The sequence below is a fragment of the Antrostomus carolinensis genome, unplaced genomic scaffold (assembly GCF_000700745.2).
Source record: "Antrostomus carolinensis isolate BGI_N321 unplaced genomic scaffold, ASM70074v2 scaffold22011, whole genome shotgun sequence".
NCBI classification, from domain to species: Eukaryota; Metazoa; Chordata; class Aves; order Caprimulgiformes; family Caprimulgidae; genus Antrostomus; species Antrostomus carolinensis.
Window position 1 is genome coordinate 14,109 of NW_010295106.1, and position 18,165 is coordinate 32,273.

At 36.5% G+C, this 18,165-nt stretch overlaps 1 protein-coding gene across 3 annotated transcripts in view; it reads left to right on the top strand.

Annotated features, from left to right (window-relative positions):
- The window catches only part of TANGO2 (transport and golgi organization 2 homolog), a 22,061-nt gene extending 7,900 nt beyond the window's left edge, over window positions 1-14,161 (top strand). Inside the window, exons 5-8 of one of the 3 annotated variants that reach the window (XM_010177873.1) lie at window positions 9,221-9,291; window positions 10,328-10,481; window positions 12,025-12,129; window positions 13,883-14,161. In XM_010177873.1, coding sequence (XP_010176175.1) covers window positions 9,221-9,291; window positions 10,328-10,481; window positions 12,025-12,129; window positions 13,883-14,003 — 451 coding nt within the window. In that variant the 3' untranslated portion in view covers window positions 14,004-14,161. The remainder of the gene's footprint in view (window positions 1-9,220; window positions 9,292-10,327; window positions 10,482-12,024; window positions 12,130-13,882) is intronic. The other 2 variants (XM_029087447.1, XM_029087448.1) reach the window with 2 other exon arrangements.
- Window positions 14,162-18,165: the final 4,004 nt, after the last annotated feature.

Below are 18,165 nucleotides of genomic sequence, written 5' to 3' on the forward strand. Positions count from 1 at the left end.
CTGAAGGCTATATGGCTTGTGTTTTGGAGAAAACAAAACCTTGGCTCCATAATTTCTCAGAAACCTTTTTTCCCCCTCTGAGGGGTGGCATGCTCTCATGTGGCAGAATTGGAACAACTAAAAGCTTTTAAGCTATTATTCCTGTCAGGATGACTGTATCATTAATCTTTGCTGAAACATTAAGAAAAACTCAGCACATAACAAATACTTCTTCAAGTTTCTATAGTTGAAGACAGGACCTTGGATACTTGATTATAGTCAATGTAGTTGGCACAGTCCTTTCCGCTGCACATGAATATGTGTGTGCACACTATATGCTGATTTTTCTTTGCATTATACCTGATACAGAAGAAAGGAAGTCCAGGGCTAAGTCACCTCCAGGCTGTGTGTCAGTTCTCAGTTAGATCCATGCTTCATGACCATAAGCAGGTATAAATTGCTAAGAGCACACTCCTGCTTTGGCACACTTTCCACAAAAGCATTAATCTTATTAGGCCCTGCACTGTCAGGTTGTCTTTGCCTACTCAGCTTTTCTGCATGTTTCTGGGAAACCACATATATGTAAAGCAGAAGGTCATAGGGTTTACTGTTTTCAGTGAAAATAATTTCTAACACCCTATCACTAACAGGCCTTGTATTTGCATTTTTCACTTTCTGCATTAGACCACCTTCATCTGGTGGTTCAGACTTATCAGTCATTACTTTCCTACTCTCCCACTTGGCTGCAAGTGTTTTGTCTTCTTTTTTTTAAGGCCTTTATTTCAAATTCTTCCAGGCTATTAGTTTTCATTTTTTAATTTGCTATGATATGATGGGAAGCAAAATGAAACTCATATAGGTGATTGAAAAGGATGAATACAGAAAGGCAGACACATGCCATTGGTGAAGACCAGGAGTACATTTCTACTTGGTATGCCTGCTTAGAAATAAGCATATAGATTATGTTTCCAGAAGTTTAATCTGGAAGCAGGTTAGGCAGTTACAGGGTTTTCTGTTATTTTTACTCTCTACAAAGTTTATTATCCCGCCAGAGACTTTCCAAAAATTTTCTGTTGCTTAACTTAATTTTTATCCTGGTCAGAGGATTAGAGTTTTTGTGCTCTCTGATGCATGTTGGTGCCTGGCTAGCTTTCATAAACTGGAAAGCTGTCTGCAGCTGAAAAGGTAACGGAAGAAACTGTCAGACTGTTTTCAAGCAAACATTGTATTCAAGGTGTGACCTGGCAAGCAGCAAGTAGCTTGCTTTGTTCTAATTTAGGTAAATAGAATAGTCATAATGGCTGCTAGTATAATGATATTAAAGTAGATTTGATCAATGTTATTTGTTAAGGCAGTCATTCATGGGTTGTTTTTGTTTGTTTATTCCTCTGTGCTCGGCTGATAAGGAATTGTGTGCTCAATTTAATAGTCTTTCTGTGGTGATGCAAGTCATAATTCCTTGCTGAGTTTCACTCTGAAAGCTGCATGTGTTGATTAACTTCTCCATTTTGAAATGTCCTTAGCCTTGGATACTCTGATGAAATGAAATTCTTGGCAAGCTAATGGTGCAGAGCAATTTCTATAAGATACGTAAACATGTCATTTTAGGAAATTAGAAGTACTCCTGTAAGAAACGTAGTATATAAATAGAAGCTCCTTTTCTATGTAAATAGAAAAATGTTATTGTGGTTGATGTTATTTTGTTGGGCCATGTTACTGTTCAAAGAAAAGATTGAAGAATATTCTTAACGTGCTTTTGTGTTGTGTAACAAATAGTGATTGACTCTGTTAGAGTGGTGTGAAATGGAGAGGAAACTTGAAAGTGTAAATGAAGCACTGCTGGGGAGGGGTATATCTGAGCACATGATATTGCTGACTGTAAGCAGCACATTTGGAGAGAGATTTATAGTGTTTGAGTTCTTGGGTACACATTTCAGGAAAAGAAATTTTTATCTTCTCTCTGTGTTATGATGATGACTGTATGCTAGATGATACAGATGCAGTGATGTGAGAAGGAGCGGTGGAAGCCACCGTAAGGGTTGTAAAATCTCGTCGTTTATTTCCACAGCTTTGTGTGACTCTTATTTTAAACATGCACGGGCTTTGACACTTTTAGTGTAGTCTGCTTGCTCTGTGGCATCTCATGATGTCAATTTAAACTCTATTCATATCTTTTTTTAATAAGAATACTGTGTTGGAAAAAATACTTAGTACATTTAGTTTTCTAATCCCTTCAGTTTATCATCTTGCTGTACTTGCTGAGTATGAGAGTCATGAATACTTATCCAACTATGCTAAATGTATTTTCACATTGAATGTATGGCATATAGCAAAACAGTGTCTATTTGGAGTCTTGTGTGGCTGCAAAATTAGCTTCTAAGAAGGCAGTGTTGCTACTCCTCCAGTTTTGATTATCAGTAGATTCAGTTAGAGAGGAATGAGGTTATTGGAAGCTGAACTGGTTTCTTAAGAAAATGTCTGCTTAAGATTCAGAGCAGTTTTCCTTCTTTCTCCTTTTGTGGTAATATCTAAAGTAATAGTGAGTTGCTTTTGTTGATGATCAGGACAGCAGCTCTGTCTTGCGGAAACTTGTATTTATGTCCAACAAATCCAGATGCAGCAATTGCTCAGACTTTCATGGGTATCTCAAATTTGTGTTAGGGCTGTTGTGGCAGCAACTCACAGAATCAGGGAATCGTAGGGGTTGGAAGGGACCTCAGGAGATCATCCAGTCCAACCCCCCTGCTAAATCAGGTTCCCTACAGCAGGTTGCACAGGAAAGCATCCAGTCGGGTTTTGAACATCTCCAGAGATGGAGATTCCACCACCTCTCTGGGCAGCCTGTCCCAGTGCTCCGACACCCTTACAGTGTCCATCTCACTTGGGTTCCATGCGGTCAGGTGTGTGGTACAGACTGCCCTGAAGAACAGTGTGAAGGGGCAGCTTCTTGTCACTCTCCCAGCAAGTTTAGAGTTTCTCACATGTTGTCAGTTAGAGACCATGTTATTTACGTGCCATAAGATCACTGTGTAATAGGAGCAAATCACTTTCTCCATGAGGAGTAGATGAATTGTCCCTTAAACAAGTCAGCTGGAGGGAGCTACAGAAAAAGACCTTTCATAGAAGCTTTTCTGCTCTCCCCTGTGACAGGCAGTTTTCAGTCCCTCCAGGGAGAAATGTGATAAAGTATGCCATCACCTGCATTCACTAATTTGGTAATGTGTTGAAAATAGAGATTATGTACTAGAATGTATTCTTTATGTTCTGATCTGGAGAGTGAAGTTTGGTTAATAATAGGTTTCATCCTTGATGTGATGATGGGTAGGATTGAGTTCCAGTTGAAATTGCAGATCTCCAAAACAATGGAGTTGGAATGTGTGTGTGTGTGTGTGGAGGGGAAAAGATACACAAATACATAATATAAAATATATGCTTAAAAGTGTTTTTATATATAAATATATAGACTGCATATATTCTTTCTTTTTTAAGATGGAAGTCTAGAGTTGGTTAGTTGTGTAGCAACATCATTGAAAAAAAGCAAACTGAAGAAAAGGTGTTTGGGAGAAGAGTTAACTGAACTGTTGATAATACAGGGCCTCGTAAGATTAAAGCACCTGAACAGCGTGACCAGGTTTTAGAAACATGGGCAGTCTTGTTCAGTGTGGTTATCAGGACAAGGCTACGTGGGAGGGATTTGATTGCTCTCCTGAGATTAGATTTAGGAGCCTGTCCAGTGAAAAGTGAGATAGGGTCATAGTGCTGGTGTGGAAAGCCTGTAGATGGGCAAGTTGTCATGATTGCTCTGTAAGCTCATTTACATTTCTTTTCATGTGTTGTCTGTCCTAGTACCACATTCTGCAGAGTACATCTGTCTTTCTCCTTGTGAGTTCCTTGTGAAATAGAGGTGTCCAGGTACTTCTTTAATGTGTTCTGTACTACCACCTTTGAAATATTTCTGCATAGACCCTCAGGCATTTGCAAGTCTAATGAGATGGACAGTCCAGTGTCAAGAAAAGGAAAAAAGCTTTAAAAAGCCCTTTTATTTTATCTCTTCTCTCTGGTGTAGCTTCTGCCTGGATCAAAAAATCAGGGCAACACCAAAGAAATGTTTAGACACCGACAACAAAATCAGAGTATTGCTTTAAAGCAGATTTCATATGCTGTGAGTATCCAGCAGTATTCTTTTCACCATTTTATTTGGTGGTCGATGGTATATGTACAAAAATGTTTGAGCTTTTTATTTGGTGGTTTGGTACATGGTGAGTTTTTTTTGTTTGTTTTGAGTTTTTTATGTTCAGAACAGAGTTTTCTGATTAGCCCGTGAGCATTAAAGAAAATTAATCTATGAACAATACTACTCAGTTGAAACTACTGTTCAGAATTTCAGGCTGCCAATTGCATCTTTTCTCCTTGCACAAAAATTACAGGCACACATTACCGTAAAACAATCCAATGTCCTTGTTTGTAAAATGTTCACTCTATTAGAAGATTAGAGCTCAGTGCCCAGGGGAGTGATCACTTGGTGATAACCACACCCTGTGGAGCTTTACTGCCTCATTACTTTTTCCTTTTCCTTTCTGTTTGTATTTTTGTTAAACATAACTTGGAGCTGCCTTGAGGTTAAAGCAGGGCAGGGGTGCAGAAGGACATTGCTTATATTTCATCAGCATTAAGAAGTAATTCTGGCAAACTCTGCATGGCTTTCATGTTGCATTGAAGCATCTATTACTACTGAGACTTATGCTGCTTAGAATATTTCTTAGAATATTTATTATTGCTTACATTTTTTGACAGGATAATATATCTGAGATCATAATTTTTATGTCGTTTTAGTTTCTTCTCTTTCTGCTGTCAGCTATGGCTGAGATGTAGAAAATAAAAAATTAAAAAATATGTCTGCTGAGTCCTATTGTCATCACTTTAATTATGCCTTTATTACTTCTCCAGAGAAATTGATGTCTATAGCTGTAAAGCTGGGAGGGAAGAGAATCTGAGTCCAGGCCAGGATTTTGAGGCTATTGCTGTGATCAAGCTTAGTGATGTTTTTCATCTTGGCTTCTGCCTTTATGTTCAGTACTGAGTATCTGTAAACAGTAGGAAGAGAATAGGCAGAGCCAAATGATAAAAGAAATAATAGCTGACTGGCACACTGAACTAGATTTTGGAAGTGTCCCCATTTCAGAAGTCTCTTGGAAGGCTTCAGTCTTCTTTTGACAGAAGGCAGCAGCAGTGTTGCAGTGGTGGTAAGTGTAATAGGAAAGCGCACATCTGGGGGAACGTGGAATGTAGCAACAGTAAGATACAGATGTCCTGAATTAGCGACCCTGCCGTTTGTATGTATTCTCCATCTCTTTGTTAAACTCCAGGGGATCTTGTTACTGTATTTCTCGGTCAGGAGAATCTCAGAACAGATGACAGATGTTAATGTTCTTTCACATAAAAAGCCATTGCTAAAGGAAGTCAGTAGCATCTACTTATTGAGCATGTGGTCTTATTTATGACAGGACTTGTTGTACAAGCTGCGTTCAAGGGCTTGCTTGGGCCATTTGTCTACCTTTCCATCTAAACCTCTGTCTTTTGAGACCTCAGGTGATAACAATTTCTGTAATCTTTTCATAGACCTTCTACAGTAGGTACAGGTTTGACAGTTTGAAAAGAGAGCATTTAATGCACCGATAAAATAGTTTATGTAATTGCCAGTGTCTTAAATGAAAAAACCCCTTATAATGACCTTAATGATTTTGCTGTATTTGCTTAACACATAAAATACTCGTAGTATATTTATAATTGCTACTGTAGTTTTATTTTTTTTTAACAACTCAAGTGTGTTAATGTTAAAATAGGTCATTAGCAGCCAACTTTTTGTGTTTTTTTTAACTTTGGTTTATTTGTTCTCCCTGTGCTTAGCCATTGTCTGTCTTGTATTAGTTCCAACTAGATTTTATTTATGGATTATATTTTTCAAAGTACTACTTCTTGCTTTTGAGATACAATATAAATCGCTTGCTCCAAGAAATACATCAACTTAGCAACTTGAGGTGACCTAAAATACCTTACTTGGACATTGTTTTTTCTGTACCCTTGTTCATGGGAAATGCAGTGTGCCAGTGTACTCGCATATGATTTATTGTATCCTAGCATGTGACTGGGACTGAGAAGTCAAACTGGTCTATTAATGACAGCTCAACTCAATGCTCTCCTTTTTTAGCTGCCAAGGGATTCAGTTTTAGTACTAGCAGTAACTGTGCCAACTCTAAATGTACTGATCAGAACCAGGTGTGTAGGAAGGTGTCTAACCCCAGCTGGGATAAACGTGCATCTTGCATGTTAAAAACACATTATACTAATTGTTAACTGGCCATAAAGATAATATAAAGAATGCTGAGGAGAGGAAAGACCTGACATTGCTAAAATGGCCAGCTGGTACTAACCTAACATTAATGAACAAGGACTTGAGAACATTGAGTATAACATCCATTCAGTTTTCAGCCTGGGTCTAGACTTTGTTTATGTAAGGCTTTGCAAGGGCTGTAACATCCTTTGAGCAAGATGATTAACGTCATCCTGTTTTCAAAGGTTTTGGTTTTTGAATAGCCGAACTCAGACACGCAGATCTCCTCATAGAAGGTCTGTTGATCCTTTGAACTCTGTTCCTTCTTTATTCCTGTAAGATCCTAGGCATCTCAGATATGTAGCTTAGTATTAGCAGCCAAATAAAGTATGGCTCAACTTCTCTGGCATCTAAGGTTTTTTCTGCCTCCTTGAAGACCTGGCAGAATCCAGTTAAGGGAAGAATGTAAGGAGTCTCGTATTTGAAATTTTAGAAAATTTGTAATAGTGTCCATCTAGCTTAGATGCAAAATATCTGGGTAATTTAACTGAAGGAGCTAGTGATAGGAAAAAGAGTCAAAGATTTCTCATTATATATAGCATGACTATAAAAATAGTTTCAGGAAATGCACCTTTTGCTCATTTTTCTCATACAAATATTGCTGTAGACAAGTATACTGGCAAAAAAATTACTGAACCAGCATAATAGGTGAATATTTCATTGGAGATTTTTCTCACTCTTCCAATAATTTATTTCTAATACTTAAGCTTATTCAACAAAGAAAATGTGTGTCTGGTGAAAAACAGATGCTGTTTTCATTGTTCACCTGCTCAGGAACAGACTATACCTTTTTTTCTGTGTAACTTTTAATTTGGAACTTGTTTGTGCCTGAAGCAGTCTCAAGAAATAAAAGGGAAGTTCAAGTTGTTGCTTATATAATTCTTTTTATTTCCACCTCTACTTTTCAGCAGCACTTTCTTATATTCACTGAAAATGCTGTATTTCTCTGCCTTAGTGTGTTTAACAGTAGTAATTATAAACCAATTTTGTCTCTGATGAAGAAAATGCAACTCTGTGGTAGTAGAACAGAAATTTGCATCTCAAGAAATTAAGGAAAGAAAACTTTGGTCACACCTTGTGTTTTCCTATGACTTTATTTCAGCTGCTTTTTTTATGGACTGTCCAGGTATTCCCAATGCAAATACTCCAAATGAGAAAAAGGAACAAACGGCCTTTTCACTAATATACTTTTTTTTTTTTCATTGATGGGTAAGAATATTTTCACTAAATCACATGAGAAGTCAAGCAGAGACTAATGAAAATCTTCAGTGTGTAAGAATTAGGGCCATAACAGGAAATAAGTGATTGATATTCAGTGCCCTGCTGAAAGTAAAGTGTGCTAGTTGTCACGATTCTGATCTGGGCAGTTGTCTGTGAAGAGTTGGGGTGGTCACTAAGGAGTCTTGAGATCAGCATAAGGTAAATTTGAAGAAGGATCTTAATGTTGAAGAGAAAAACAAAGATAAGGAAAATAAATGGCTTTTAAGCCACTAGAGGAAAAGTCAGAAAATGACACATTTCTCTTACCAGTAGAGAAATTGCAAATTGAATAACTGAGTTTCTTATATGATATTTAACAATAAAAGCAACGATACATAAATCCCACCTGCTGCAATTACTCTCTTCTTCCTATGCAAAAAAAAATGGACATCTTTCTGTAATGCACCAAAAAAGTCTTAGGGTTTGGGAGGAGGCAGAGTAGTGCACAGAGGAGAGGCAGTTCTATTTTTGCTTTGTGGGGTTTTTTTTTATTTCCCCTTTTGACTCTTCCGACATGTATAATTAATATTTCGCTCTTCATTTGTCTGTCTTGTAAAGGATGCTGTAGAATGTCTTTCAGAATGGCTTTTTAAGAAGAATATAAACAGCTAAATCAAGACTGTTTTGCTTGTTATTAAGGCTTGAGTAGCGGATGCTAACTTATGCAGAGCAATTTAACTTCCAGTACATCATTAATGAGATTGCATTCTATATACTCTTATTTGCATCAAGGCACAGATATGTCATCTTATCTCGTGAAAAAATTAGGGGCTGGAAATGACTTCTCTACTGTATTATGTTTTATGCTGCTCAATCCAAATTCAATCTTAACTGCAAGTTTTGTGTTTGTTTTTTGTTGGGTTTTGGGGTTTTTTTTAGTTCAAAAAGTCTTATTTTCTATCTAAGGAGCTAGAGCTTCAGGGACAAATTAAAAGCTGAACTACAGCCAGAATGTATTTGTTGGTAACTGGAATAATGCTCTCTTCCACTGTGAACAAGTAAATCACTAGAATGCAATACAGAATTATATGAACTCATGGCTGTGTCCTGGCAAATTAAAAAAACAAACAAAAAAAACCACAAAACAAAAAAACCCCTAGCTGGTAACAATCTGAGGATTCACTGTTTCCTGTCAGCTGATGGGATTGAGGGATGTTGAGAGTGAGACATCTAATGGCAATCCATACCCCACCCTCCATTTCCCCACAAGGCTTATTGATTACTTTCTTGGTGTATTTTGGTTTTGTTTGGATTTTTTTTCCTTATCAGTTGATTTGGTATTTGTGTTGTCAGAACTGGCAAGACTACTTAAAAATCTATGCTATTGGGATATGTTGTTATCACCTCGGCCAAGTGAGAGTTATTTGCCATGTTGGAAGGTGTCTTTGAATATCATGTGGTCACCACTAATACAATATTTTGAGAGGAGGAGAGTAACAGAGTTTATCAATTAATCTCTGGGTTGTGGTATCATAGTAGTAACAGCAGGAGAAACATCTTGCTGTGTTTGAAGATTGCAGGACATTAGAGTGTAATCAAATATACAAGCTGATGGTTTTTCAAGGAGAAATTCTTATTTATATATTTCAGTACCACCAAAGGAGATGTAATTTGCTACTATGGAAACAAAGGAGAACCAGAACCTGTTTTCCTAAATCCTGGTAGGTTTTCTTCAGAAAAGTCTGAATATTGCTCTTTGTGATTTTAAGGGAGTCAGAATATAGCTGTATTGCTCTAGTAATTTAGCTATTTAAGCGTTGTCTTCACTAACTTTTTCTTTGTATTCTTAAAAAAATCCAACATTGAACGTCCTTAAATTCATTTACTTATTTACTAATAAATTTCAGTAAAGAATTGATAGTTCATTAAAAGCTTCTATCCATGTCAGTGTACCCACCTGCACTACAATTAGTGAGGTAGATGCTCCTTGGGTAACTATGACTGAAGGACAGAAGTCTGTCCTGAAGCAATGGAATTTTCAAAGGTTTGTAGACTTGACCCTAACTGTCCTTACCCAGCAGTGTGAGTGTGCTCCTTGAGGGATAGAGTTGGCTTTAATAAAAAATAAATTAAACCCCAAATTATCTGTCTTATCAAGTGGCTTGACTTAAGATATTTTAAATCTAGTCCTTTGTTAGCCAACCACATAGAACAATACTCCAGAATTCATCACCTAAAAGCCACTTTAAATGGACGAGGACATATAGAAGGCTTTGAGTAATTTAGCTGGCTGATAACATTTAATTGTTAACAGTTAATGATAGTGGCTTATTTTGCCTGCTTAGGTTAATGGTCAGAATGTTACTGCCAGTAGGCAAATAGTTACTGTAGCAATTACAGCATAAATTCTTGGAAAAAAGCTGCATTTTGTACAGCTACAAGCACAAAATGGGCTTTAATACAAACAAAAAGAAAATAATTAAAAATCTGGCTGCTCGTTGTAATGAAAAAGTCAATCACAAATTTTAGGTATCTTACAGGCTCTAGCAAAGGTCTCCATGCTTCAACAACAAATTCCTTTTCTGTGCACGTGGCTGTCTTTAGGGAGAGCTGAGGTTTGGTAATCTTTGTGCTCTAAAGAGAAAGTTCCTTCTTATCATCAGATGTTCCTTTGCAGTGTTTTTCAAGAATAAAATCAGGTGCAAAAATAGAGCTTAATACATTGTTTTGGTTTTGGGGCTTTGTTTGTATGCATAGGAATATATGGACTGAGTAATTCTTTGTTGGATACACCATGGAAGAAACTTCAGTATGGAAAGCAGCTTTTCACAGAAGTGGTCAAGAGAAGTCAAGACCTTACCAAAGAAGACTTGGTACAGGAGCTTCTTACAGTGATGAATAACCAAGAGCCGTAAGTACATGATAGCCAGTTTACTCAAAATGCAATATGACCAGTTTAAAAATCACATGTAGAAACTATTTTGACAGAAAATAAACTTTTGCCTTATATTAATTGACTAAAGCTGGGTAATGAAGGGCAAAAATAGTGTTCTTTCTCTCCACAGAGACTGACTTTCAACAATATTGATTTTTAAGCAGCAGTCCCAGTAAACATTATTGCTGCAGTCTTAATACCCATAGACTGTACACTGATTTCTCTGTGGGGTCTCTCAAGTGAGTACAATGGTTGGTGGTTGAGTATGAGATAGAAGCTGACAGTTCTCTCTGGCTGAGTGCCCCGCTATGTGCCTTCTGTGTTACACTGTGGTATGCTCCAGCCATGTGCCCAACACAAGAGTGAGAAGAGCTTAGTTGTTCTGTTCATACTAGAATTACACCTGTTCTTGCTTCTCCCCGAAACACCCACAGATCCTCTTCTCCACCGTCACAAAGAAAACAATCCCAGTTAGATATAAAGGTCAGTTACAGTATAGTGAATTGCACACCCTCCTACAGATCAGGATGAGCTCTGAAAAGGGGGTTGAATTGATCAGTCTGTTTTGTTCTGTTCTGCCCTCTTCCCCAAAGTTCACTGTGCAACTGATAGGCTGCTGAATTATTATTATTTTATAGGTATAACTGGGTCTGTACTAGGAGGCAGAAATGGGATTATTTCTTGAAGATGGCAGAAGCTTAAAAATCAAACACAAAAACCTGCTATAACAATAGTTATATTGCACTTTGATAAATAAAATTGGGATATTTTAATTGTTTAAATAGGAAGCTGTACTGATGGCTAGCATTTGAGAATATGTTCTGGTGATGTGAATGGAAAGCCAGGGTTGTAGGGTTGTTGTGGTAACCTTTGTGACCTTAGCGTCTCTTCTGTGGGATGCTGATACTTGTTTAATTACAATAAATTAAGCTTGATATGCTTTATAATAAAATTATATTTCTAAATGTCTTTCAAGCTTTGATAGAAATATATGTCAAGAAATTTGGGCTCAAGCTCACCTTGTGCTCTGCTGCATCTTCACAAATTCTATTTTAATGATTGTCCTAGGTATTTTCCAGGTATTCCAAACAAGATTGAAGGAAGCAGGGAGGTCTTTTTTCAACATAAAAAGAACTCCTGGAATCTAACTGGAAAATTGTTGGTTTACGTGATGTGCCTTATGTTACTTGATCATTAATGTTTTAATGGAAACTAAAATACAGAAAGACAAAGAATAACAAAAAGTGAAAAACCTGTCAAGATATGAAAAAATTTCTCGAAGTGAGACAAAAGCTCAAGACCTTGAAAGAATCTCTATGGGAAAGAGCTTACAAGCTGTTTTATCTTTGATTTTCCTCATACTTTAGTTTTGAACACAATTCACACTTTTGTACTTTTTGAAAAGTGGTTGCTATTTATCAACAACTCAGTCAAAACAGCTTGGTTCAAGAGAGATGAATGTGTTAATAATGGAGAATAATTTTTTTAAAATTATTACTACTTTACTACTTTTTTTCAGTCAATTACCAGACCCTGCGATTGAAGACCAAGGGAAGGATTACATACGTCCTATTTTGAACAAGTATGCAGCTGTGTGTGTTCGTTGCCCAGGTTATGGAACAAGGTAAAAATTTCATCGTCAGAAATAGATGAATACTGCATCAAAGCGTATCTCAAATCAAAATTATGCTGCTGTAAGTTTTAACTTTATAATGACTGCTTTAGATTTGTTCAGATAATAAGTATAATTTGATAAAGTATTTCTTTGCTTAGTATTCTAGTGTCTTAGATTTGCTACTGATGAGTATTTTAAGAACACACGGCTCATCTTTGGTGGGGAGTGTGACATAGCTTCAGTTTGTCCAAGATGAGTTAATACAGTTCTGGTTCCCAAGGGTAGCAGCAGATCTGACTGTCTCTAATTTGATCTTAGCAAAACATGAAAAGCTTTGAAAGAATGTTTTTAGCACAAAAACACAATTATCTTCTATATCTGAGGAACTGCAGAACACATTTCTCTTCCAAGAGTAAGAATAGTTTCATCTACATAGCTAAGAGGTTCCTCTTATACATTATAATATGTAGCTGCCATTTTCATATATTAAAAACCTATTGCTCTTTTTCAAAAGAAGGTGTATTTCCACTTTTCCCCTAACTGGTGCTGCTGGTTTTACTGAGATGTTCTCACTTTCTGCTCAGACTGTTCTACCAAAGATGCAAGAAGAATAATGCAATGCATCTTGCATCTGATTCCTGATGGAACAAAATTGCTGTTGCTGCATGTAGGGAATTCAGATTGCCAACAGTTTTGTCAGATTGGTCTCTGGCATAGTCAGATGTAGCATTTCCACTGTAGGGATGTAAATTGATAAGCAGAGAACACTCACTCCTGCAAGTATTTTAAGTTGTTATTCTGAGAAAGAAACCACTGCAAAAACTGAGTATCTCCATAACATGTAGTCAAAGAACATTTTAAATATGAGATATTGAAGACTTCAAATGGTAAGGGAGCATCTTCCTCGCCTTGCTTCGCAGGTTGCAGTCTAGCTTTTTCAAAGGAAATGGGGATAACTCAGTAGAAATACTTACCTCTTACTGGTAAACTATATTTTAAGTCTTCCCTGCTACTGTAAGTGTGTGCTCACACTTATCTTTCCCTTAGCAACATGTTTTAGTGAATAGAAATTGTTAATTAGGCCTCACAATATTCTTCTGAGGAAATTAAGCACTTTTTTACATGAGTGAACAACTGTTAAATGATGTGGGGAAGGTCACCGTGTCAGGATGGTGGAAAACTCCTACTTCTGTTGTCAGTCATCGTTCTCTGGCAGGTACTACAGTGTCCATAGCAAAATGACAGCTTACACGTGACAAAGTGGCATAGATGCATGACTGGAATCTGCTTTGGGAGGTTCCAAGAGAGAGTTTTTCTGTGATTGCGTATCAGTGTCCTGTGATAATAATTAAGTGTTTGAATCTTAGTGGACAATTGCTTTGAAAGGAAAGAATGAAAGAATACTATTGATATGAATAACGCATCAGGGTATGGGTAGGCTGTGAAGAAAAAGTTGGTTTTATGCTTCTTCTGGATGGAACACTTGGCACTAGAAGTTTAGCCTTTTATCATGCCCTCTGTAAATTAGCAGCTTTGTGTATCAGCTGCTGCAAGCACAGCAGGGAGTCAGAGGAGCAGAATAACAGAAGAAGGGACTGAAAATGCCAATTTGAATTTACCACAACGATTTCTGCCCTGCTAGTGTGGTGATGATATGGTCAAGAGAAAAAAATGAGCCAAGACCTTTGGGGATGAGGGATAGGACCCTGCAAATTTATATAATGGACACAAGGCTTAACCTTCCACCCTTATGTTGTTTCAGGACTAACACAGTCATTCTCGTTGATTCAGAAGGACGAGTTACTTTCACAGAGCGCAACATGATCAATGCAGATGTCAACCAGTGGAAAACAAGCACCTATGAATTCAAACTGCACACTTAACAGCTTTCCATTTGAATGGTTTGTAATAAAAGCAATGAGAGAACAAGCCATTAAGCTCTAGTAAATGTTTTGTGCCAGTCTCCACAAGCTAAAAATAGCAAGGAAAGCACAGGTTTAAATAATCTGGTAGCATACCCTATCAGGCTCACAATCCTTTGTATAAAACCAAAAGAAGAAACTGTTTTTACATGAAGTAACAACTTATAATCAGAAATAAGTTTTTAAATATCACCCTGCCTCCAAGGCAAGGGCATCTTTACCCCAGACAAAGTAATTGCTTTTGTGTAGGGGTGTGTTGTTTGTTTTTTTTTATCCTCTTAAAGATGTTTTAAGTAGACTCTTAAACAGGTTTTTAATTCAGGGGAGGGGAAACATTTGCTGCTTTTACTGTTCTACCTGAAGGTTTTACCACACTTCGCTTTCCCTTCAACATATGCTTTTAAGATTGTATAGCTAATGCCAATGTGCATTAAACGAATGTATGTTACCTTTGTAGTATTAACTGCTTTAGTAACATTATACCAGCAGTGCCATGCTGCAATGTTCTGCCTGGGGAGGGCAGAGCAGGGGGGGTTCTTTACATGTGTTTTCCTACAGATAGTACAGCAATATGTCTTATTTCTAAACTTGATTTGAGAGTAGATAGGAAATTAAGTTCAGTCTCTGTTCAGCTTTACTCAGTAGAAACTGAAAAAATCATGGGAGCAGACTTGATTATCTTTGACAGGAATAAAATTATGTGTATTGTGACATCTTATTTCCTGATAGTCTAATTAGCAATATTGGTTTTTTCTTCCTCAGCAGGCAGGTAAGGAATAGGTATCTGTTTGCAAACAGAAGTTGAATGTGAAGTTTACATATAGCAGCTGTTTTATACATTTGCAATTTTGGCTTTATTTCTTTATTGGTATAATATGTCAAAACCTGGAGTGACTGCTCATAGAATTTTAGTAAAAATAGTGATTTGTTGTAAGGTGACATTGCAGTCTTTATATTGCTGAAAAAGTTGGGTATTAAGATGCATTTCATATGTTCTAACATCTGTGAATTAAAAAGCTATTTAAATGCATGCTTTTTTCAATTATTCAGTGCCAGCGTAGGTGATAGAAGATTCTAGCTAATACCGAGGTATTTCAAAGCCCTAAGTTATTTTTCTGCTATTGATGTTGTGTTTTGACTTACTTTGAATGCTGAATACTAAGTTAATAATGGATCACTGCTATTTTTTTCTATATATATGCTGAATATATTCTTTTTACAAGCCTCTGATTATTATTATTATTACAAAGTATTAACATTTCTGATACTATTTACAAAGATGCACAACTATTCTTCTGTACTCAGGCTTGTGTGTTCAAACGTTCTCACAAGTATGTGCATCTGTCTGCAATGGAGGAAGCAGTAAATTAAACTTGCCATTGAGGTGAAGTACTGTGAAAGGCCATTCCCAGACTCCTGATTGCCAGGAGATGCTAAAGCAGCATTCTGTCAGATATTTCCTTTTTATTTGCATACCTAAATAGCTTCTAGATACCAGGACTGTTTGCGTGACTAGTTGCAGGTTGTTGGTTCACTACTATATAAATGACTTTTTGACCACTTTGATTCCAAGATGATCAGTACAGTCTTGTCAGGTTCTGTGTGGTTTCAGACTCTGAGCCTTCCAGACTCTCTGGGCTGTAGGAAATGGTTAGCCCTTTTTTATTATTGATGACTGTCTAAACCATATAGTTGTATGAATAAAAATGTTATTGTTATTTTTTTAGATGGAGATAAATAGCCATAGCTGTCTTAAATTTGGATTTGACAAGTGTGTATTCAAAACCAAAACTCGGCTTCGCTGGCTTGCTCTTACTCAGAGTTTGGGTATCAATTTTTTTTTTTTTCTCTCTTAAGGAAAAAAAATCACCAGTGAATATTTGAACAAGACATTATATTTGAAAACATTGCCTAAATGGCAAGCAAAATGCTTGCATGCTGTTTCTTCCTGAAAGCATTTATAAACTTTAGTTCTTATAGTAGTTCTGTAATAATGAAAACTTATTATTTTTTACGTATAAGCAAAAGAAAAGCAAGTCAGAGCTTAGATGTAAAAACAGATGATACTATTGTGTTTTGCTTTGCTTGAATCAAAATTCTAAATCTGGGATTTGCTTTTTATGACAAACAGTAAAGAACAAAAGCCCTTAATTTTTTTTTTTTTAATTATGTCAGAATAGTTAATAAAATGAGCTTTTTTTAATTTTTGAAGCTTCTGAGAGTTTTTCCATTGGCTTCAGTGGAAACAGGATCAGGACTGCAGTGCAGATACTGGCAAATGGTCCATAGAAATGATCAGGTATTCATGAAGTGCATAATTTACTGTGTGGTAATTATATTTGCAATGAATCCACTGGAAAAAGTAAACTGTAATTAAAGTTAATGAAGAAAATATTTTATTTTTATAAAAGTGTTTTTTAAAATAAAAGGGAGTTTTAAAGGATAGAAAGGGAGAAAAGTGAATATAGGAAACTATTGCATGGCACTTTACTAAGTTTACTTATATGTAGCATCTTTTCAAAGTCATAAATTTGCAAGAGCTTTTTGTTTTCTGTCTTTTTTTTATCAAAATGATAGTGGAAGAAATTTTAAAATATCTATTAAAACTCAATTATATTTTTTTTCTTAAAATTGTTTCATAATTGTTTATATGTGTGTTCCAAACTAGAATCCTAATAAAGTCAATCTGGTGAACAGTTTTTGTCATCATTAATAGATTGTGTATTTTTGCACATATGTTTATGTTAATCTGTCTGTAACTTTGCATGATAAGATGAATTAAAGTCTTTCATGAGATATTAGAATTGGAAAAGCTTTAAGTCAATTTCTAGTACTTAATTCCTTTTTAAGACTGTTGTATTTTCCTGGGGGTTTTGTTTGTTTTTTGTTTTATGTATGTTGGGTTTTTTTAAACTCTGTGCTGCTGTATGATTATACTTGTCTTATCCAGGTAAGAAATTGGAAAATATTCCTTTAAAGCTAATAATCCAGATTTGGGGCATTTTGCTTTGTTTTTCAGGTTAGTAAACAGAATGTATTGACTGAAATCTGCCCAGACCAAGTGTCACAGTAATAAATTCTCTGAAATACCCTCCAGCTTCTGACAACCAGTATGTACCCACAACCTCCCCTCCCAAAAGCAAATGTCCTCTTGTCAGCCCTGGCTCAATTCCACTCCACGCACAGCAAGATCAGGTAGAAAGCACAAAGATTCTCAAACATTGCATGTGTGAAACAGTGTCTCGAGCATCCCTCTTCCTGCCATGACCTCAGGGTACTTTGAATCTGCTTTTTACCTTGCAGACTGGAGTGGATTTGTCAGATCTTAATACCAGAATGTCCCAAGCAAGCCCTTAAAGGAAAAGGAACTGGCATATTCTTGCCTATAAAATGGTGGAGCCATCTCAGAGCTAGTTTGGTGGAGCCATCTCAGAGCTAGTTTTAGCTTTACAAGCAGTGACGTTTTCAAACTGACAGTCACTTTGAGAAGACAAGCAATTGGTGTTGTTATTGTGAAGGTGGCAACCCAAATGAAATCTAGGGGAATTCTCAAAATCTGTTAAAAGAAAAGCTTTATTAACTCACGAGCCTCTGAAGTTGTTACTGCCAATTCTTGTCCTTGCAACAAGATAAATTTGTCTGGATTACTGGTCTTGAAATTAAGTGGTTGCATCAAGTGTTTGTGGCAAGAGAAATTATCAGCAACCTTGAAAATTAGTATAATGATAAATATATGTTAAAAGTACTTTGAGGGATTTGGGTTTCCTCCCCAAAAGTGAAATAGTTGCAGCAGAGATACAGTACAGATAATGTGAAGGAAAGAGTAAAACCAATGCTTCCTTAGTGAAAAGCCAGAGCCTCACAAAATGCTACTGAAAGGCAAGAATCCAGGTTCACTGTGAAAAAGTCTGGATCTTAGGCAGACCTGAGACTCTCTTGTTACACTAAGTTCAAACTGTGTTAATGTTCTGCCATACCTGGACATTGCGGTGGAGACGTAATTGTCTAATTTCCCTGTTACCAGTAGCTTTAATTAAATATACTCTTAACAGACCAGAGAATTAATTGGGCCTTTGGAGGGCTTCAGTACTTCAAAGCTTAACTGATATTTATTGTTACAAAT